The sequence below is a fragment of the Ursus americanus genome, chromosome 31 (assembly GCF_024610735.1).
Source record: "Ursus americanus isolate L20-20 chromosome 31, mUrsAme1.1.p, whole genome shotgun sequence".
NCBI classification, from domain to species: Eukaryota; Metazoa; Chordata; class Mammalia; order Carnivora; family Ursidae; genus Ursus; species Ursus americanus.
This window is the reverse complement of record NC_142157.1, coordinates 4,896,115-4,917,757: the sequence shown is the minus strand read 5'-3', so window position 1 is coordinate 4,917,757 and position 21,643 is coordinate 4,896,115. Positions and strand designations below refer to the sequence as shown.

At 46.0% G+C, this 21,643-nt stretch overlaps 1 protein-coding gene across 3 annotated transcripts in view; it reads left to right on the top strand.

The window, feature by feature from the left end:
* The window catches only part of CCNY (cyclin Y), a 214,024-nt gene extending 209,085 nt beyond the window's left edge, over positions 1-4,939 (top strand). For all 3 annotated transcript variants that reach the window (XM_045786369.2, XM_045786370.2, XM_087857872.1), the window contains one exon: positions 1,991-4,939. In XM_045786369.2, coding sequence (XP_045642325.1) covers positions 1,991-2,107 — 117 coding nt within the window. In that variant the 3' untranslated portion in view covers positions 2,108-4,939. The remainder of the gene's footprint in view (positions 1-1,990) is intronic.
* Positions 4,940-21,643: the final 16,704 nt, after the last annotated feature.

The following is a 21,643-nucleotide window of genomic DNA, read 5'->3' as shown; positions in this document are numbered from 1 at the left end:
TTGGGGCTTCCTGAGATGCGGCCCCTCGCTCCTCTGTAGGGCTGGACAGAAGCACTATCTGAAAAAGCACTGAGCACCTCTTGGAAATAATTTTTAAGGAATGAGATTTCATTGTTTTCCAGACCCCAGCACCCTTATTAGTCCGTTTGGTTAGCAGACTTGAACCCCATCATGGAAAGCACGGGGGAGTGAGACGTATTAAGAGTGGCCGTGCCCGAAGCTCTGTACTGCTGAGACGTACCACCAAATGGCTGATGTGGTAGGCGGGTTGCAGGGTCGAGTGTAGACGCTAGAGCATACCAGGAGCCAAGGCGGATGCAAAGTGGTCTTTTCATTAGCTTGCTCATTTCTCTTTGAAATAAATTAGTATCTCTGTATGCATGTGGGAGATGGGACGCACGCTAAGACTTTGCATCATGAAATCTAGAATAAGATTGTACATTGCTAATTCATTATTACGATGTTACATTCAGACCCAGGTATTGTTTGTAAGCTGAGAAACCACACACAGTAATCTCAGGGAGTTTAAATAAATGAAAATAATTTACTTTAAAAAATCATTGCTCTAATGTCTCTAAGGGATCTGATTTTCTAAGTATGTCACCTCTATTATGTGTAGCAATGGACTTCACGTGGGGAATTCCCAGTGTTCTAGCCCGTCTCCTGCCCTCATTCATCTGTCGTTTGGAGGAAGACGTCCTCAGCTCCTCTCTCTCCTCTAATCCATCCTCCCTGGTGCCACTGGAGTTGTTCTAAAGTGCAGTTGTAGGTTTTGGAAAATAAATGAGAATCGGTTGCCAGTACCCCGTGTTTCCAGCACTTTGACCATAGCCGGATATGTGCATGCCTCTGTTATGTGCACATCTCAGTTGGAACTTACACACCCATTTGACACATATTTACTAGGGGTCCCCTGATACCAGGCACTGGTTACCAGACACCATCAGGAACAAAACCGCTAGACTCCGCCCTTTTGGAGTTTATGTTCTGCTGGGAGGACACAGACAGTAAACAGTAAACATAATAAAAAACCGGTATGGTAGAAGGTGAGTGCAAAAGAAGCAGCAGGGTCTGCTGCTTTTGTGCCTTTGTCCCTCGACGGCGACTTCTTGGCAGGTGTTTCCCTAGCTCCTGCCTCCTCCCTGGCCTGTTGCTTGAATTGTGTACGAGTTGAAAGACCTCAGGTTTGCATCATCGTGAGTGAAGTCATCCCCACTCCTGACAGAAAGCAGGGTGAATGTGACCAGAACAAGACATCTGGGGTGATGTGAGCAGGCTCCCACTTTGTCATCGACATGCTCTCAGCCTGCACCTAGTAGCAACCCTGAGAGACCAGGCTCCGAGCCCCACGGAGGGTCAGGCCTCGCTCTTGGCTGAGGCACTCCCCTGAGTCTCACTGTCTTCATCAAGAAAATGAGGACCGTGTGGGTTGTCCCTACGTTGCTCCCTCCCAGTTCCTTCCTTCCTCGGTCATCTAGAGTTGACTCAGACTGTGGGGCATCTGCTCTGAGTCTCAGAGAGCCGCCAAGTACTGAGTGCTCTTCCCAGTGCCGCCCAGCACGAAGCCCTGCTACGTGAGGACAGGCGCGCAAGGCAGGTGCTCTTGACCCCGTTTGCCGATGAGGATGCAGGCCTTGAAGTAGGCCTAGGCCCAGGTCACACCCCCCGAGTGGTTAGCAGCATTGAACCTGCATCTGGCTGAGCCCCAGGCTGCAGTGTCCTGTAATTACTGCACATTTTGAGCTGATTTTCTCAGACTGTAAGCGCTGCGGGGACAGGCCTGTGTCTGTACTTCCTTCGTGGCGTGGAAACTGCACAGGGCAGGAGCTCTGGTCCGGGTTGTTTCCGCGTGTTCTCAGTGCCTAGGATGCTGCTGGCACCTGGCGGTGGGCGGTGTCCGATGAGTGAGGGAGCGGCGGGCACTTAGAGGACAGTGGGGCTTGCTCCCGAGTCCGGCCCTGACCTGAATTGTCTCTCTTCTGCCCCTCAGGCCATCTCTCGCCTCTGCGAGGACAAGTACAAGGACCTGCGTCGACCCACGAGGAAGCGGTCAGCGAGTGCTGACAATCTGACTTTGCCGAGGTGGTCCCCGGCCATCATCTCCTAACTGTGGGGGTCCCCCTGGAGGCCGTGCCATCCCTCAGTTTCTCCTTTAGTTTGAGAAAAGACAGACTGGGGTGGTTTTGTTTTTGTTTTCCTTTCCTTTTCTTTTTTAATTCGTAGCTCTGTCAGGCTGCCTTGACGACCGCCTCCAAGCTGTGTGGCCGCACGCAGCAAGGCCTCGAGGGAAGCAAAATCAGTATTCTGGAAATCCTGTTTCATGCCCTCCCCCATTGTCATTAACAGCACTTCCCTCACGGAGGAAAAAGACTCTCATCCTGGAGAAGGAGACAAAGGGAAAGGGAAGTCGCGTAGAGGCAGGAAAAGGTTAATGGCTTGGCCATTTCTTAAGTCCCCGTCTGGTCAGTAGGTGAATGCGACGGAAAAACACAGCTTTAGGTAACGAAGTTCGATGTGCATTAAAGACAAGCGTGCGTGTTTATCACCTCCATCTGGATCAGTTGTTCTGTGAGACTTCTTGCATTCCTTCTCGCTGCTTTTTTGGGATTTGGGGCATTTTTGTTTGTTTTTATTCTGTTTTGGTTTGGTCCCACAGAGCAGAGAATATAGTTTGTACCCACCATGGCACAGACATCCAAATAAATAGTACTGGTTGTTTCTCTCTGCACCATTCCTGGGAGCTGTCTTCTGAGCTTTCTTCCTCACAAGTGGGATGCGCTTGTTATGTTTCTGTACACCTTGATTGTATACGGTTTCTCTTCAACGGTGGCAAAATTACCTTGACTGTAGTGCGGAACCAAAAGTATCCCTTTCCCTCCTTATTCCTCACCCCAAGAAAATTCTAGATCACATGGGTGCTTGTGCCTTCCACTTTATTCGCAGTTGTTTTTTGTTTTGTTTTTTTCTTCTCTGACCTGAAGTCGTAGTTACAAATCAGTCAGGTTTTGTGGACTGAAGGAAACAGCGTGAGCAGAGGGCGTCCTCTGGGTGAAGTTTTTCTGGAGCGCCAGGTGTCTGCCTGCAGTTACTGACCAGGAGTCATTTCTCTGTACCCCCTGCCCAGTTCATTCCTCTACTTCCATGTCCATTGTTGCAAGCAATATTCTTCTCAACTTTTGTATGTTTACTTTAAATCAGAGTTAGTCTATTTGTATAAAATTTTTTAAAAATCTAAAATTAAAAAAAAAGGGGGGTGGGTTATTCCAGTGGGAAGATCATTGAAGGGCAAAATGTTACTATTTACTGAGGTATTTTTCACAGGATGATTGAATAAAAAACTCAACTTGCATTTTCATTGTGGGTGCTTAGCGAAGTTATACAAAATTCAAACTGTGAAGGTTGATGCTTCATTAATTATGACCTTACTTTTTCATTTTCTGACTATCCTTAATTTCCTTATGGGCTAGATGAGAATCTTTTATATCAAGTAAAACAAAAGGGTTAATGATAGAATATCAGAGTCAATTTGATATTAAGTCTAAGAATCTTGAGTCAGTGAAGCATATAATGCTTTGGGTTTTTGCATATTTTCTTGGGTCACAATGACAGGCTTCTAAGTTTTTTCCCATTTAAAGTCTCTGCGAGGCGAATGGCAGCAGAAAGTCCGTTTCACCTTCCTCCTGTGTGAATGTGGAGAACTTTGGAGTCTCGCTAGGCTTGGGCACCCTAAAGTCACACGCCTGCCCCTGAGCGTGCCTGCTTCTGATGACACGTAGTTTGGAAACGGAAGGGACTCACAAAGGGGAAATCCCAGGATCCCCAGGCCAAAAGTGCTAGTCTCGTTTCACTGAGGTTTGTATCTCATTGTGTAAACAACTGTTTGGACCAGAAATATTGTCAAATTCTTTCTGGCCTAAACTTTCAAAAGCAAACAAGCAGAATCTGAAAAGTTAATTATCTTTCCATTGTAATGGTGTCGATATACTCTGTAAGGGTACCAAAATCAGCTTCTCTCTTCAAGTAAGAGTTGGATTTAGAACTTTAAATAGAGATCTAAAAATGTAGAAAATATCATTTTATATTCCCTAATCTATATAGCTTAAAAAGGGACATATTTTCTTAGCTGGATATGAATACCTCTCAAGCATAAATTAGTTCCTCTCATGTAAATTATCTTATTTTACCGATCCATTTCAGGAAAGAGGTTCTGCTGCCTTTAAAGCAGAAAGCTTATTTTTATCCCTTTTATTTGAATGAGAGAGATTTGAAAATTGAATTATGTAAATACTTCAATGCATCTGCTATTATTTTGTGGAGTTTATTAAACTACTTTAAAAAATTGTATAGTCTATTTATTGTATGTATGTACATACAGTCTGATAACTTTAAAGTGGATTCCGTAAAACCTGACTCCGTCTTGTTTAGACTATTGAATATTGTTTTAGCCTTGTGCACTGGACTCTACCTCTGTATAGGAAAATTTTCCATATTCATTAATAAGTATTGATCTGTATTAATTGGTTATGTTTCTTGCACTAAGGATTTTTAAAACTGCTGTAAGTGTAGATCTTAGTCTTACTTTCGCCGTATGAATCACGTGACACATAGGTAGATACTTTAGGTTTATTTTATTTTTCTACATGATGATGAAGACTTAAATTTTGTTCTCTGGTTTGTTCTACGTTTGCCAAAAAGAAACCCCAGCACCACCCAGTACAGTACCAATTGGTAAATCATAGTGACTGTAATTTGTTCGCAAGGTGATTCAATGCCCTACAGTTAAAGCCGGATTGCTATTGAGGATGACGTTGTCTTAGTGTAGTTTTTGAATGGACAGTTCTCATCATTAACGGAGGATGAAGAAAACTACACATTTTGTTGACTTTAAATTTAGATTAGATTTAAACAACAAATAAAGTCATTGGGAGAATCAGTGAAATTCCCAGTGAAATTTTTTGATTTGTTTTACCTCCTCCCCCCCCCCCCCCACCCACTGGGAAAAGGGAAAGAAGTCAGGGATTTAAAACCAAATTGGAGGGTAAGGTGGGAGATCTACCAAGATCCGAGATGTGCTCCTATGCCTTAATGCACTATGTGAGGCCGGTGTCGGAGCCTTGTACCCATCACCTGGCTGCTCTCCTGGGCTGGCTCTCCCGAGTTCCTTCCCTTGGTCTTTGGCAGGGGCATCTCCATCTTGGGGTTTCCCTTGGTTCTGGGGATTTTGATCCTCGGCTGAATTGCAAAGCAGAATTTTGGGAGTGAGCAATTTTGATCCTTTCTGGCTGCTTTTGGTAACCTCTCACCTGGGGCCATATTTTACAGCTTTGAATTTTTTAAACAATAAAATATAATTCCTGGTTCATTGTAGGTACTTAATAAGTGTTAAATAAATAAATACATAGAACAAATAGTGCCTTCCTGCTGCATTTTTTTGAATACTATATTGAGATAAAATTCAGGTTTTATGGATGCTGAGTGTGAACCACTTCTTTGCAAGAGCAATGGGAAAAGTGTTACTAGTCCTGTTAAGTCTTGAGCAATTCACAAAAGTATTGAACACCTCTTAGAAACCTCTTATTGAGATGTTGCGTGACAGAGACCTATCAGAGCATGTCACTTTTATATTGATACCGTATTTTATTTTAATGACTTTATCCCCTTTGACTTCATTGGAGTCAACATCTCAAGACTGAGTTGGGTGCATCTTAGAGACAGGGATCATCTTTTGAAAGGCCAACCAGAGAGAGCCCACATCCTTGTTGAAAAAGAAGGAAATCGGAAACATACCCTCAAGCTGAAATGGGAAAAGGATACTTGATAAGATTAATTTTTTGAACTATATGGATTGCAAGGAAAACGCTACCCACAATCTCACTAAGATCACGATTTGCTGTTACTGAATGCAGAGCCTTCTTGCATCTAAAAACAAATGCTCTGCCCCCTAATTTGCCTCCGTGCAAATCGGGAGTTGTAGAAATGTGCTTGCAGTCACAAAATGGGTGATGGCTTGTGGACCTGACCAGTTCAGCTGACTTCCTTTCCAGTTTTCCTGTTTGATTTTCTTATCAAGTTTGTATTTGTGAAGCTGCTGAAGGACTACTGAGTCACTTTCCATTAGAAGCTTCAAGAGTTCAGTGGTCAGCGCTGGCATGGTCTGCTTTTATTCATCTCTCAGTTGAAAGTCTTTGGAGGGCACTGTGTGTCTGCACTGCTGCAAGTCTGAGCTGCAGGTGCTCCGGTGAGGATCTGTCCTGGCCACTGTGCTGTCCATCGTAGTCTTTGCAGAAGGCCTTCTGGAAGAACCTGTGACGGTAAGAAATGAGCTCAGAAGAAGTATCTGACTGAATGGTGTTCAGATTTTACAGGTCTCTATAAGCTTTCCTGTGTCTTTTCGTGGCTTGATTTAGGTAGAGGTCTTTATTTTGAGAACTCTGTTTATATAAATAAGTTATTTCAAATGCAGGGTAAAAGAGTGGCATTTCAGAATAATTCTGTGCCCTTCATTGATTAGACCTGGAAAAAGAACAACTAGCAAATTCATGAGATAGGGTTCTCCCCATACAACGACTGGGAAGACTCCTCCCTTCCTGTGTCGGTTATTTTGACTGCAGACGAGCTGCTCACAAGGTTAGTCAGAAGCACCAAGCACCTATCTACCACGCATTGTACACGGTGGGGAATCCATCAGGACTAAACACTGGCCCCTGTCCATGTAAAGCTGAATTGATTTGGTCTGGATCAAATGACATGACAGTAAACAAATAGAGACGTTTCCTCCTGTCGCGACCATGAGGCAGAGTATGAAACCCATCTCTGGTCATAGACATGTACATGAGGTGCTTCTGGAACGTCATTTCCTCCTGCTGACGTTCATGGAGTTTCACAGTCAGTGTTACATAGCGGTATTTCGGAGGGGAGACCTTAAAGCTAATGTGAGGGCTACCAAGAAAATGGAGGAGAAACCACTGGAAAAGAAGAATTTAGTAGGATGGCAGAAGATCACTGTACAAGTGATAGTTTCCCTAGTCCCCAGCAGTAACCATTTGGAGAACACAGTAGAGAAGGGGTGCCATTCGAAACGGTATCCAATTATAACCTACCCGAGAACAGAAACATGACATGTTTACAATGCCTCTAGCATACTTTAATTCACTTGATCCTTGTCAGGGTGGGATAGCTGCTATTATTATGCCCAGATGAGGATACTTAGTTTTGCAGAGGTTAAAACCTTACTTTGGGCCCATGGTCAGAGAATTGGGAGAGCCAGAAAGCCTGGCTCCAGATCTTATTTTTAACCACCCTGCTGTGTGGCCGTTCACTGCCCTCGTTAGGGAAGAAAACCTATCAAGAAATGTGCTGTAGTCTCCCCACGCCCACCCCCAAAGTCATGCCAATTCCAAACCTGCAAATGTGACCTTACTGGGAGGTGGGACCTTTGCAGGTGTAATTAGTTAAGATGAGGTCATACTGGATTGGGGTGCGCCATCAGTCCAATGACCAGTGTCCTTAGAGGGAGACTTGGAGACAGATTAGGGAGACCTAGGACACTATTATGTGACATCAGAGGCAGAGGATGGAGCAAAGCAGCCGTAAGTCAAGGAGTGGCGAGGCTGGCGGCAGGCTGGAAGTGGCAAGGAAGGGGTCGTCCGAGAGCACAGCCCTGCTGATGCCTCACTTGAGACTCCCAGCCTCCAGAACCGTGAGAGGATCCGCTTGTGCTGGGGTCCGCCCGGTGGACGGCAGTGTCGCGGCAGCTCTGGGGGACTGACACGTGCACGTCCTGAATAAGGAGAGCACTGCAGTTCACAGGCAGGCATCCAAACAGACCGAAGAGACACACAGCGTTCTTGAGCGGGCAATGTCCCGTCTCCCTCCTCCTTCCCTGCGACTCTCGCCTCCGGGGTGCGCTAAGCACACCCCGTTCTGTCCCAGTTTAGGACCTTTCTCTGAGCTGCAATTTCTGTCTGGCATGTTCCCCCCGGAGATTGGCACCCCGCATTTAAGACTTGGGCTTCAATCACGTGCCCAAGAGGCCTGGCGTGACCTCGCGCCCCCTCAGAGGTCGCCCTCGCGGTGGCTCCTGCAGCAGCGCACTTGCAGCCCTGTGTGGCTGCCGGCGTTCCGCGCTGTCCTGTGCCCTCCTCTGCGGGCCCGCTGCCCTGCAGCGCTGCTCCCGAGGGCGAGGGCGGGGGCTGTGTCCACGCCGAGCCCACACCTCCTCCTTCTGGAGGGACGGAGGGGTTCCCAGAAGGAGAACCCAGGACAGCCTTAAGGTCGGCCTAAGGAGAGAGGCAGACGCGAACTGATGAAAGGAATCCCGCTCGGGAGCGCGCTCTGTCTCGGCGGCGCCGGGGGTCCGCGCCGGGAAGCACGACTCTCCGCAGAGACGCGCGTGCGCGTGCGACGGGCTCCGGAAACCAAGCCCGGGAGTCGGCGCGCGTGGTTCAGTCCCGAATTCACGGTTTCCCCAGAAACACCCTTGCCCCGTACATCCTGGGTGTTTGCAGCGTACCGAGCTTTCCCCTCCTCGCACCCCTCCCCCCCCCCCCCCGGTGGCGGCGGGGCCGACGCCGTCCGTGGTTCCCAGCTGGAGCTGAGGGCGGAGGGCCGAGTGCAGAAGAGACAGCTGCAGTGCTTAGCGTTTTACACGAAGCTTCGCAATACCTAACGCGTGAATGTGGGGGTGGTTATTTTTACGGCTGCTAAGTATAGATACATGCAGATGGTCTGGCCTGTTAATAGGCATTTCACAGAAACCGAGGAGCTGCCATTCCAGAGCCGCTGCTGGGCCCTCCGGTGGCCCTCTACCCCGCGGTCTCAGTTTAGGCGCTTTAGACGATCTGGACGTCGGGGTTTGTTCCAGAGCCACCCACTGTCTCCTCCCTTGAGGCACGTGTGGGTCTTGCTGGGCTGTGGGTTATTCTTTCGAGGTACATTTTCTAACTCAAAATAACGTGCAGCCTCTGACTTCCACTGGGTGTCGTAGTGTGGGCTGCTCGTCCTCGCTATTCCTGTCTCAGTCACCCCGTCAGGGGCCCTTTCCGGCCACCTCGACCAAAGAAGCCCCTCTCCCCACCTCCCAGCCCACCCCCCACCTTAGCCTCCTTGTTGTACTTCTTCCGTGGCCCGACGTTGTGCCAGGCCCCCTGCTTATTCACTCGGGGTTTCAGGCGCCCTCCCTCCACCCGAGGGGGAGCCTCCCCTCCCCTCTGTAACAGGAAGCTGAGTTTACTGCTTGCTGAGGGACCCACAGCTGCGAGCCGCTGTCTGAGCCCAGGGGAGAGCTGGTCTACAGGCTGCCGGAGAGCATGGGGCTCAGGGGCTGCGGTTCCCAGAGCACCAGGGCCTGGTTGACCTTGACCAGTGGAGGCGTGGTTACTGAAGCGACACCGTTGCTCCCTGCCCGGCCTGGCTGCTGCTGGGAAGCTCTCCTTCACCCGTGAGGTTGGGTTTTAGACCAGGTCTGGTGGCGACTCGTGTGGCAAATAGCCACCAATCCTTCCTGAGTGCTTAGAAACTTCTACCCCCCACCTCACCCCCATAAGCTCTCTGAAACCCAGGATATTCTGTCTTGTTCACCACTGGATCCCCAGAGCTTAGAAAAATGCCCACTCTAGGTTCCGTAAATATTGTTGATTGGATGAGGGAATAAAATATTCTAATGGAGAACTGGCCTCAGCTTCTCCCTATGCCGGGAGGGCCTATGAGATCCGCACTTGGAAGGATTGAATGAAGAAGCTGAAAGATGGAGTAGGTGTTACTCTGTGGCTCTAGAGGAGAGAACTGGACCCGTTGGTCAGTACGTTACAGAGACGTGGATGTCCGCTCCACGTAAGGAAGACCCTCGCAGAGCGGTAGCTGTGCAGACGTGGAGATATCAGCCTCGTCCTGTTGTCAACTGAGAAATGCCGCAGCAGGGCCCGGGCCCAGGAGAGCCTCCAGGGCCTGTGTGATGCCCCAGCAAGTGGGCAGAGGCCTGACGGTCTCAGATCAGAAGTCCTGTGGGTTAGACATGTGGTCAAAGACAGTTTTTGGTTTCTCTTCCAAGTAGGGTGCTTTTGCCACACTGCGTCTCTTTCCTGCTGTAGTTACCAGAGAGGCAGAATCAAGATGTTTGGCACCAGCTCCTATATACCGTTTGCAAAGACGTCGATCAGAAACTTTCTCCTGTCCCGGCAGAAAGCCTCGTTTCTAGCCCTAAAAGGTCTGGACACAACTGATCAAATGTGTAGACTGAGCCATTTAGAAAGGAGGGAATTTAGAGGAACGCAGCCAAGCAGGTTCCCTGCCATCCATTTATGAATGACCTATTTTTGTCGCTCTGTGGGTTCTCCCCTGGAGTTTTAGGAAACACCCTTTGCCTGAACGTCTCTGTAGCTCAGTTCCACCTGGAGCAGAGGGCGCCACGAGACACGTGTGCTCTGTTTCAGGTAGAGAATCCGTGCTCACCATGTTCGTGCCGACCTCGGATCCAGGGGGAGGAGGAAGAATCAGCCAGTGGACTCCAATCCATCCAGAGGCAGAGGACAGGTGTTTGGGCTGCTGGTGCCTGAGCGAGCCCTGGCCAGCACGACCCTCCGCGTGCTGCTAGCCGTCCGGAGCCCACAGCCTCTGCCAGCGTCACTCATGAGGGCACAGCTGGCCAGGACACAGCCTGGGAAAAGCCACTGGTTGAGCAGTGGCTCCTTCAGTCTTTCCGGGGGAGGGGTTCTGGCCACGTGGGGGCGTCTGCCCCGACCCTGAGCCGGCTGATGGCTCCGGCCTAGACTGTTCCCTAGTAATGATTATAAAATATAACTCCCAGGAAGATATCTAGTCCCACCTACTCATTTGATGGCCAAGAAAACTGGGGCTCACAAGGCTCTCCAGAAGAACACTAGGAGTTAGGAAGGTTTCTGCTGTGCCCTCTGTCCCCTTTCTACCAGAATCACCCTCAGTTTGCACACCTGGTTGTGAGAAAGCAGAGGGTGTGCCCTGGAGGCCCTTGGGCCGGTGACGGAGGCGCCTCTCCCTGCCGGATGCTGCGGGGCCAACAGGGTGGGGGCCACCAGCATAAGCTGTGGTTACAGCGAGCAGCCACCATGTCCCTGGGAGCTGCCATCGGCTGGGCACACACCAGTGGCTCCTATCATCTGCGTCTGCAGCACAGCCCTTTCACGCAGTGAACTCCTCTCTGGAACCCCGGTGTATTCAGGGCACAGACGCCCGGATCTGCTCGGGTGGAAGAAATCATGCAGGGCCGCTTTCCACCCACTTAGCAATTCCTGCAATACCCCAGGCAAACCTCAGGGTTCTAAGAAACAAGTTTAAGAATCACTTTTCACATTAATTTTTAAATTCCCCAATTACCCCATGTAGTGGTATTATTCCTCCTACTTTCCAGCTGAGAAAACTTAGGTGAAGAGAAGTTAATTAACTCGAGGAGGGCTGAGTGGGGATTTGAACTCACGCCAACCTGATTCTTAACCAGTCCATTGTTGAAAAGTCTGCCAGGAAGAAGAACAAGCTTCATGTGATTTCTTGGATTTTCAGATTCTGTTCATTTTGCTTCCCTAGATATCCTGGTGACATTAACAACAGAGATGCATCAAGAAAATATTGCTTTAAAAAGTCTTGTGAGTGCAAATCCACTGCTTGAAAAGAATTGAGCAAATAGAAAAGGTTCTCCCAGTCGTCAATGGTCTATTTATTAAAGAGCCTAGTACTGAATACCAATGAAAATACTTTCCCACCCGTTGCCCCCTTAGGTGTCCAGCTCATTAATCCCCAGCGCCGCCTTCCCTCACCACCTTCATGCTCTAATAAATGGGGGTTTTGCAAAAACCCACTGGCTGGTACTAGGCACGGCATTTTGAACGTGAAATTGGACACTTGTGGGTGCTTGAGGTTTTTAGCTCCAATTACATATTTTATCTTTTCACTCACTGGTCAGTAGCAGAGATTGCTCACAGCAAAACGCACTATGTTGTTTCCACCAGAGGACCTTTGCTTTTGCAAATTGCTTGACTTCTCGCTTTCCAAAACTTTTTAAAAGCTGTAATTATGTTACAAACATAAGATCTAGGGACACTGCTACAATAGAAAACTTTAGTACTAACAAGGCAAGATAGTCTCTAAATCCTCCCGACGACTATTTTCATCTTCCCAGGCCTATTCTTTTGAGTTTACGGAGAATACAGATTTGCCCTGCAGCAAATCCGTGTCCACGGTGCACAGTTAGCCTAACTTGGTACATCAAAATCATCCCACTACTTTCCCTGATCAGGGCCTGTGGCTTTGTTTTGCAACTTCCCCTGAATCTCAGTGATCAAATCTCTTGGAACCAAATACTGGAGAAATCTGAACGTCCTTAGCTATTGAAATATCTTTGGTTTTGTGGATAAATATTTTCAGGTACTTGTGCACCTTGTTGTGTATGTTACCTATTACAAAGAAGAATTTTGGTATTAAATTATGTTAAGACATTTTCCCCGTCCAGATTCTGACTGCATACGATACTTGCTTGCTAGAGTAAACCAAGTTCTGTTCTTAAGCCCTCAGATCAAAGAGTCGTCAGCTTCGGATGAATCGGGTTGACGACGCTCCTGGGGAAATGTGTGGTAATCAGGGACAACCTGTTAGCAGGAAAATGTCCCAAAATAACTGGAACAACTGGGCATAACACAGGATTTTCCAGCATTGCAGTTTATTTATGTGGAGTCCCAGCCCAAGCCCAAGGCTGGATGCTCAGGGCGTTGAGGGTGGTAGGAGGTTCCAGAAAGGCACAGATAAGGGCTAGATGCAGACGTACGAGCTTTATGAGGGCTGACTCATTTATGAAAATTGACCCCTGTTGAGTCAAGAGGTCTTAATGATCACATCCTTCTGGCTTTGCTTGGAGGAAGTCATCCAAGTCCCGCCTACCACCACCCACCAAGCATTATTCCTCAAGCCCCAAGAGGCCTGGCTGGTGTTTGAAGACGAGATTGCTCCAGCTTCCCACTGATGATCGTAGCAGAAAAAGTGTTTGCAAAAGGGCTGATGTGAGGCACACAACCTCATTCCCTTTGGCAAAGGAGGCTTGAACAAGTAGTGCGTGGGTGCCTACGGTAGCTGCATTTGGAGAGGAGGATGGAAGAGGAATTTGAGGAGCAGGTGGCAGCAGGAGTCCAAGTTAGGGAAAGGCACTTCACAGTGGGTTGGGTTGGTGGTATTTCCTATCCCTGCTTCTGCAGAGAGGCCAGTACTTTCCTCATGTATCAAAATAGGGGTCTCAGTGCACATCTACAAAAAGGGAAGTTGCCTTTGGTGGGGACCTGTGATACAGCTGATAAAGGCAGAAACATGTTGAGAAACCAAGGAAATGCCTCCAATGAGCGGGTCATTCACCAGTCAGCCTTCTGCTTGAGACTTTCTGAGGCTTGCCTCCAGCCCAGGACAGGCTCACATGCAACTGTCACAGACATCTCTACTCTCTCTCCCTCCCCACCCATGATCCTTCTTTGATGTGCCCATCTCAGGGAATGGCAGCCCCGTCTGCCCAGTTGCCCAGGCTGGAGACTCCTTCCCTCAGAGACTCCCCCAGCCCAGCACACATGTCAGCTGGGAGCAGAAGCAGCCTGCAGATAGCAAAACAGCATGTTGAGATATAAGGTACCGTGAGTGGTATTGTAAAGCCAGAGGAGGCATTTCACGGCGGACAGTTACAGAGTGAAAACACATTAGCTAACCCAACTTACAGGGGAATGACTCTTCCATGAACAAGGCTAAAAACACTCTCAGGCCGGGCCGGCGTCCTGATACTGGGTGGGAAGCCTGAAGAAAAGGTGAGGTGTGGAGACCTCTGACCAAACGTACAGGGAGAGAGAGAGTGCCCGGGGACGTTCTGTAGTAGAAGAGCCTCCGAAGATTTAGGGACCTGGCCTTGAAGCAGCTTGCAGTTAAGCAGGAGTTATTTATTCATTCTTTGTGCACAGTCGTTCAAAAATAGCCCTGACCTAAGCTCTCAGGCACCCCAGGAACACACGAGGCATTTACCCTTAAGCTGGGCGTGTTGGTGGTGGGAGCAAGGGCACTTACCACCCAGAACAGGCTGGAACCAGCTGGGAAGGGGCCAGAGGTCCTGCAGCTTAACTCAGCCCATTGCCCCCCCCACCCCCCTTCACTGCGCTCTTTCTGCCTGTCGCACACACGCCCCACATCCAGCGCCTGTGTCCCAGGACAGCAGACTCCGAGTGTCTGCTGTGCCACCAGCTCTGCCTCTAATGTGAATCTCCAGAGTTAGGTTCTCATGACCGCAGGAAGTGGCGTTTGAATCGCACACATTTTCCCATTATAGGCCTCTATGTCTTCATAGAACTCTACAGGAAAAACCTTCTTAAAGTTTGAGTGACTCCTCTGTTATGTACATATGTGTGTGCTCTGTGGTTAAATGGGAAGATTGCAGTTCTGGGAGATTCAGAGCTCTGATTCCAAATTCTTATGTGAACTTGGACAAATTCCTTCACCCTTTGTTTCAGTTTGCAAGGGCTACCAGAACAAAGTACCACAGGCTGGGTGGCTTACAGAGCAGAAATCAATTTTGTCACAGTGTTGGAGGCTAGAAATCCAAGATCAAAGGGTGAAAAGAGTTGGATTCTTCTAAGACCTGTCTCCCTGGACTGTGGATGGCTGCCTTCTCCCCATGCCGTTTTGTGGTCTTTTTGTGTGTTCCTGCATCCCAGGTGTGTATCCTAACCTCTTTTAAAGGACACCAGCTGGGTGGATTAGGGCCTATCCCAATGGCCTCGTTAACTTAATTGCCTCTTTAAAGGTTCTTTCTCCAAATTCAGTCACATTCTGAGGTATTGTGGGTTAGGACTTCAACATATGAATTTTGGGGAAATGCAATTCAGCCCACAACAATTTTCTTAACTTCATTTTTGCTCTTTGACGTCTGAAGAATTCCTTCAGATGAGCCAGTGACGTCTGAGGTCTTTCCTGCTCTACCAGTGCTGGGAATGTGTGCTGCTTTCTCATGAGATTGTAAATACTTAGATGGCACTAGTCACGTTTTCTTCCCCATCTGAAGAAAACACCCATCCCCTTCCATCCGTTGTTAGATGCTGGTACTGCCGTTGCCAAGGTCATCTGAACTGGCCCCCTATCTACCTAAGACTTTAGAATGGCAGTCAACAAACAGAGAGCACTCATAAGAGGACTGAGCCCAGCCACCCTGCAGCTGCTGTGTGGTCTGGTTCCCTGACATCACAAATATCATTTTTAATTAGGGTTCCACTTGTCGCCGACACAGACACATTAAGAGCACCATTGAAGGGAGGCAGAGGCATACCCCTGCTCTCTTTAAATCCTTGTCTTGAGAGTGTGGATCAGGAAATGCAATCCCACCCCACATCTGCTAATAGTCCCTTCCTCAGTTTAGAATCAGTGAGTGTCACCTCCTTCTGAGCTACCCTCAGAGTAGAGAGAGTGGTGGACAAGGCAGAGAAACAGCAAGCTCTCATGTTGGTGGTCAAAATAAACTCTTGGTTGAAATCATCCTTTAGGGGAAGGCTTTTCTCCACTCAGCTCCAAGTAGAGGAAGCATCCGCGTAGCTAGTGCCAGAGGCTCATGCACATACTGTCCTTGGACACTGACGTTGCTCCTTATGGCCATTTTATTTTATTTTTTTTTTAAGGTTTTATTTATTTATTCGACAGAGATAGAGACAGCCAGTGAGAGAGGGAACACAAGCAGGGGGAGTGGGAGAGGAAGAAGCAGGCTCATAGCAGAGGAGCCTGACGTGGGGCTCGATCCCATAACGCCGGGATCACGCCCTGAGCCGAAGGCAGACGCTCAACCGCTGTGCCACCCAGGCGCCCCTCCTTATGGCCATTTTAAAACAGCTGTACTTCGAGACATTTTTTCACATATTCAGTTTCTGGTCTGTCTCAGTGTTCCAACTGAGCAAAAAAGAGGAAGAAACAGGAAACAACTAGTTTTAGATTTTGGTTGTCCTTGAGAAATGGTACAAAGCACTTCTAGGAAATCCCCTGGAAGTCCCAGCCTGTTCAGTCCATTGCTGAGGATTTTTGTTGAATTGCAGAATTTTTTCCCACTGAGCCAAAACAAAACAAAACAAAACAACATCAACAACAAAAGTACATTCAATTTCCAGCCATTTGTCTTTTGTCAGAAAAAAATACCCTTAGCTTCGATAACTCTGGCAACTATGGGAACAGTATGGGCTTTGTTTCTAAAGAGCTAAGTCTGGAATACAAGTAATAAACTAGAAATACAAGTAAGAAGTAAGAACTCAACACCTGTTGTCTTCTAGGATGGATTATTTACTGATGTCACAGACTACACATAGTAAGCCATTTTTCTGTGGACGCTGAAAGGAGCTAAAGTGTGTTAGCTGGGTCATCCGGCACAGCTAGAATACTTACTCACTGACATCTCCAGCACTCAATACCCATCTTCACTCCACTGTCAAAATCCATTGTCTTCATTTAATAACTAAAAAAAAAATCTTAAGTTAATATATTTCATTATCATTATCACTTTTAATTGTCTTATTATAAGGATTTCTTATCATAAATATGTCCTTCCTTGCAAAAGGAAGAAAATGCAATGAATAAAAACAGAAATATTTTGTTCCCTTTTCCTCATCTGTGCCTCCATGCTCACAGCACCTCTGGCTATAGGCAGAAGTGTTATTCTTCTGAAAATCTTAATTCATGGAGATTTAAAATTCTTGTTCTTTTCCTTAACTATTCTTCTTATGTGATTTTCTCTCTTCCCTGCCTCTTTCCTTTGCTCTTTCTCCCCTTCCACTCTTGCTTTCCATTTTTCTTTCATAAGTGTACTCAGTCTGCTCCATACATGATGGTAGCCAAGTTTACCTATCATTGCCATGGCCTGGTTAGAATACTTCAAATCAAGTTACTTGTAGAATCCTGACAGCAAGTACATGTCTCCATACAGCAAGGATAAATTAAAGATTAATGGGAGAAAAATATTGCTCTTTCTCTATGTCCCCAAAATAAAGGGATATTGGGCTCAAGGTTGACACAGATCATTAAGCAGGGTTTCTGCCCATAGTCATGACAGAATAAATGATATTGGCCTAGACCTCCCACTATAAACAACTAAAAAGACTGGATGAAATATGTGAAGCAAATGTTTTCAGTTATCAAAAATAGGCATCAAAGGACTGCAATCCCTGACTCTAGGGGGAAAAAATGAAGTAAACCCTACAATTGTTTCAGCTTTTTATCTGGAGACAGTTTTTGAACTGTACCCAGGGAAAACCCAAGCAGAGCATGGAGGTCTCATTGAGTTGAAAGACAGAGATTAGAGTTTGGGAAGACTGACACAGCCAGAGAGTGTAGGATAAGATTCCAGAGAAAAGGGAGCTATATAGGACTCCAGAAATGTGCGTAGAAGTTCCCTTGAGTCTTTGGCTGAATACTAAGCTGCAAATATGAAGAGCAAAACTCCATATGGTCAGGAAATGGGAGCTTTAAGATGAACAATTCCTAGGCCTCATCTAGGGTAGGGAGACATTTCGGTTCTGGCCAGCCAAAGTGAAGAGAGCTTGTTAAACAACTGGAAGAGTCAGTAAAGACTTTAGAAATGAAATGCCCTCAAAAGGGCCAAACTGGATCCACTTTAACAAAGCTAAAAACAAGCCTCAGGAAGATCAAGCTAATAATCAAACAACTTAATTGCCCATCAAATCAATTAAACAGTTTTTGAAGAAAAATAAAACCCAGCATTCAACAATGTAACACACACAATGTCCAGCATTCAATAAAAATAACTAGACATGTGATGAAACAGGAAAATGTGACCCCCAATGAGGAGAAAAATCAGTCAATATTAATAGACTCAGAAATAATATACCCAGATGGTGGAATTAGCACACAAGGACTATAAGACCAGTTATTCTAAATAAACTCAAGAATTTAAAAGAAAACAAAAATAATGAGGAAAATGACTATATTACCATCAGAAAAATATACTTCAGGACAAGGAACATTACTAGAGATCAAGAGGGACATTTCATAATGATAAAAGGGTCAATTCATCAATAAGATGTAAAAAATCTTAATAGTTATGCATCTGATAACAAAACTTCAAATTATATAAACTGGCCAATTAGGAAATAACATCTATAGCTGCTGTTTTAAATTAAAAAGGGAAATACTACATGGCTACTTGCAAGGTTGTCTTTACCACTGTGGATTTACTGAGTAAACTATCCTAGGGCATTATTAGGGAGAAAGAAAAACAGTTTAACAGATTTGGTTTTGACCTCAAGGAGCTCACAATAAGGCTGAAATACAGAACACACACACACAGCAATTAAAAGATTAAAAGATATGTCTCAGGGCGCCTGGGTGGCTCAGTCGTTAAGCGTCTGCCTTCAGCTCAGGGTGTGATCCCGGCGTTCTGGGATTGAGCCCCACATCAGGCTCCTCTGCTGGGAGCCTGCTTCTTCCTCTCCCACTCCCCCTGCCTGTGTTCCCTCTCTCGCTGGCTGTCTCTCTCTCTGTCAAATAGGTAAATAAATAAATCTTAAAAAAAAAAAAAGATATGTCTCATGTATTTTTCCTTAAGTTCTGCCTTTCAATTTTTGAATCAAATGCGTCATTAGTTCTAGTTTCCATCTTTAGGTATTAGTTCCTGGTCTTAAAAACACTGTAGTAACTATTTAGTCATCCCTGCTATGCCCAAGTTGCTACTTGACCCTTACTTCTAGGTTCAGCTAGAACCCTCAGAATTGGGAAGCTGGTAGAGGATCATTGTCAATATTACTTAAGATGGAGATCTACTTTAGGGTCCAAATACGTCTTGCAATGAGCTGCTTCAGGCCCTCTACCCCACTTTCTACCCATTGGAAGCAAGTAGTGAGCTCTCAGCGCACTCAAATTAGGAGAATACTTTTCCAAAAAAGAAAAAAGATTAGTTCTCAGGGTGATTCACACTCATTATAGTTAATTAAACCAGTCCCACATAAGAAGAGAAAGGAGCCACTCCTTGGGAAAAATCATTCTCAAAAATCTACTTTATACACACCATTTAATCTTTTAAACTTCAGTCATATTTCCCAAGAAAACTGCCTGGGGGTAGTGTTGGGATTAGAATGGATTATCCTTAAAAGAGCTTTTCCATAAATCCAAACTCAGCTAACAGGAAGAGCTCTTTGTTGCCTCTTAATGAATGATTGAATTTATTTATTCCAATTCTTTCCAAAAAAGATCAAAGTAGCTTACCAACAAACCTGCTGTAGATCTTAGCTGGTTCCAGAAAGGAACTGCCCAAGAGATAAGTCTCATCTAGTGTCGCCTGGGAATGTGAGCTTCTCTATGCAGCTTTCCCCAGGTTTCCCGATGGCTCCCATCTCTTTGTAACGTGGAAAGACTATGGACTTTGGAGTCAAATAAATTGGGAAAGAATCCCAGCTTTGCCACCATAGCCTGCGTGGTCCTAGGCTGTCATGAAACATCATGGAGCCTTATCTTCTTCATCTATAACATGGCTGTGTGTGCGCACACACACACACACACAAACACACATACTACAAATACTAGTTCTCTCTTCAATGCTCACCTTATACCTCTGTTATAGGCCTTAGCATTCATTACTCTTATATGACCATGTCTTAGATTTTCTGGAATATGGAAAATTGGTCACTGTTCTTACTGTTAGAATTGTACTTGTCTGCCTCACCCTCCTTGATGGAAAGGGCTGTGTCTTGTTCACCTATGTCCTTATCTGGACACAGTGTCTGGCACACAGTACATGGTATTATCGGTGAATGAAACCCTCACTCTTCTTCAGAAGCACTGAATAAGCTCTCTGTTACCTTCTTTAGAGAAGAAAAAAACAAAACAAAACAAAACTTTAAAACCCCTCCAGCTTTCTCTTGTAGCTCCTTTACAGGTGAGGCCATAGTGTTCTTATGGGGGCACAGGGTGAAAAGCTTTGATGTCGAGCCCTGGGTTCAAGTTCCTGTTCTTCCACTTACTAGTTGGGTAAACTCGAGCCATCAAATAAAGTGTCAATCAAAACTACAATGAGATATCACCTCACACATTTCAGAATGGCTAAACTCAACGACACAAGAAATAGCAGGTGTTGGCAAGGATGTGGAGAAAAGGGAAGACTCTTGCATGTTGGTGGGAAAGCAAACTGGTGCAGCCACTTGGGAAAGCAGTATGGAGGTTCCTCAAAAAGTTAAAAATAGAACTACCCTATGATCGATCCAGTGATTGCACTGGATTTACCCAAAGGATACAAAAGGTATTTACCCAAAGGATACAAAAATACTAATTCAAATTCAAACATACACCCCAATGTTTATAGCAGCATTATTTACAATAGCCAAATTATGGAAAGAATGCAGATGTTCATCAACTGATGAATGGATAAAGAAGATGTGGTGTGTGTAAACAATGGAATATCACTCAGCCATAAAAAAGAATGAAATCTTGCCATTTACAACAACATAGATGGAGCTAGAGAGTATTATGCTAAGTGAAATAAGTCAGAGAAAGACAAACACCTTATGATTTCATTCATGCATGGAGTTTAAGGAACAAAACAAATGAGCAAAGGGGAAAAAAGACAGAGAGGCAAACCAAGAAACAGACTCTTAACTATAGAGAACAAATTGATGGTTAGCAGAGGGGAGGTGGGGGGGTGTTAGATAGGTGATGGGGATTAAGGAGTGCACTTGTTGTCATGAGCACCAGGTGTTGCATGGGAGTGCTGAATCAGTATTTTGTACACCTGAAACTATATTTCACTGCATTTTCACTAACTAGAATTTAAATTAAAACTTAAAAAAATAAAGGAATGTGTGTACACTGGCCAGGTCAGGCCTGGCTCATGGGAAGGACACAGTGTGTTGTTTTTTCTCTGAGCTGTCCCCTACTCTTAAACAAATCACACTCTTAGATTATAAGTGATATTGTTGACGGTTGATGCTGCCTGATCCAGCTCCACTTTATCACCCAGTCACTCTATTTTAAACCCTTGTCCATTTTCCTCACACTTAATTTTTCTACTTTGTTGTTTGTCTTTGCTTTCATATGGAAATAGAGCTTCGTAATTGCAGGGCTGGTTTCTGTGGAGGTCCTGGCTGTACCAACTGCATCGCAGCAAATGAAATGGATACTCCCTACCTTCCTTTCATTTTGTTCCTTAAGAGAAAACTTGAGTTAAAAAGACTGCCTGAGGAGATCCCTTGTCTCTCAAATTGCTGGTGGGCAGGGTAGGATATTGGCTCAGAGACAAATTAACTCTCGCCTGCTCTTTGAGACACCACTGTCTAGGGCTTTTGAATACATCCTTCATTTGTAACAAACAGGCTAATCACTCGTTGCAAATCAAAGAGGTTGTGAATATTTGGAGGGTTAGCATTTAACAGTTGTGAGTTTTAAAATAGTCAAATTCCTTCATTCCTCCTTCTAGTATTTCATGGTAGAGAACAGGCAGAGAGAAACACAGGGCGGGGGGGGCATGAACTGGTTTGCTCTTTATTCATCGAACCCTGAGCTCACATAACGTTGCAGCCACCCAGTGTCTTCCTCCCTTCCTTCCACACAGAAAAGGTGGGACAAAATGGTTGATGATAAATGTCCAATCCCAAGGAAAATTGAGTCAGAAATTGTT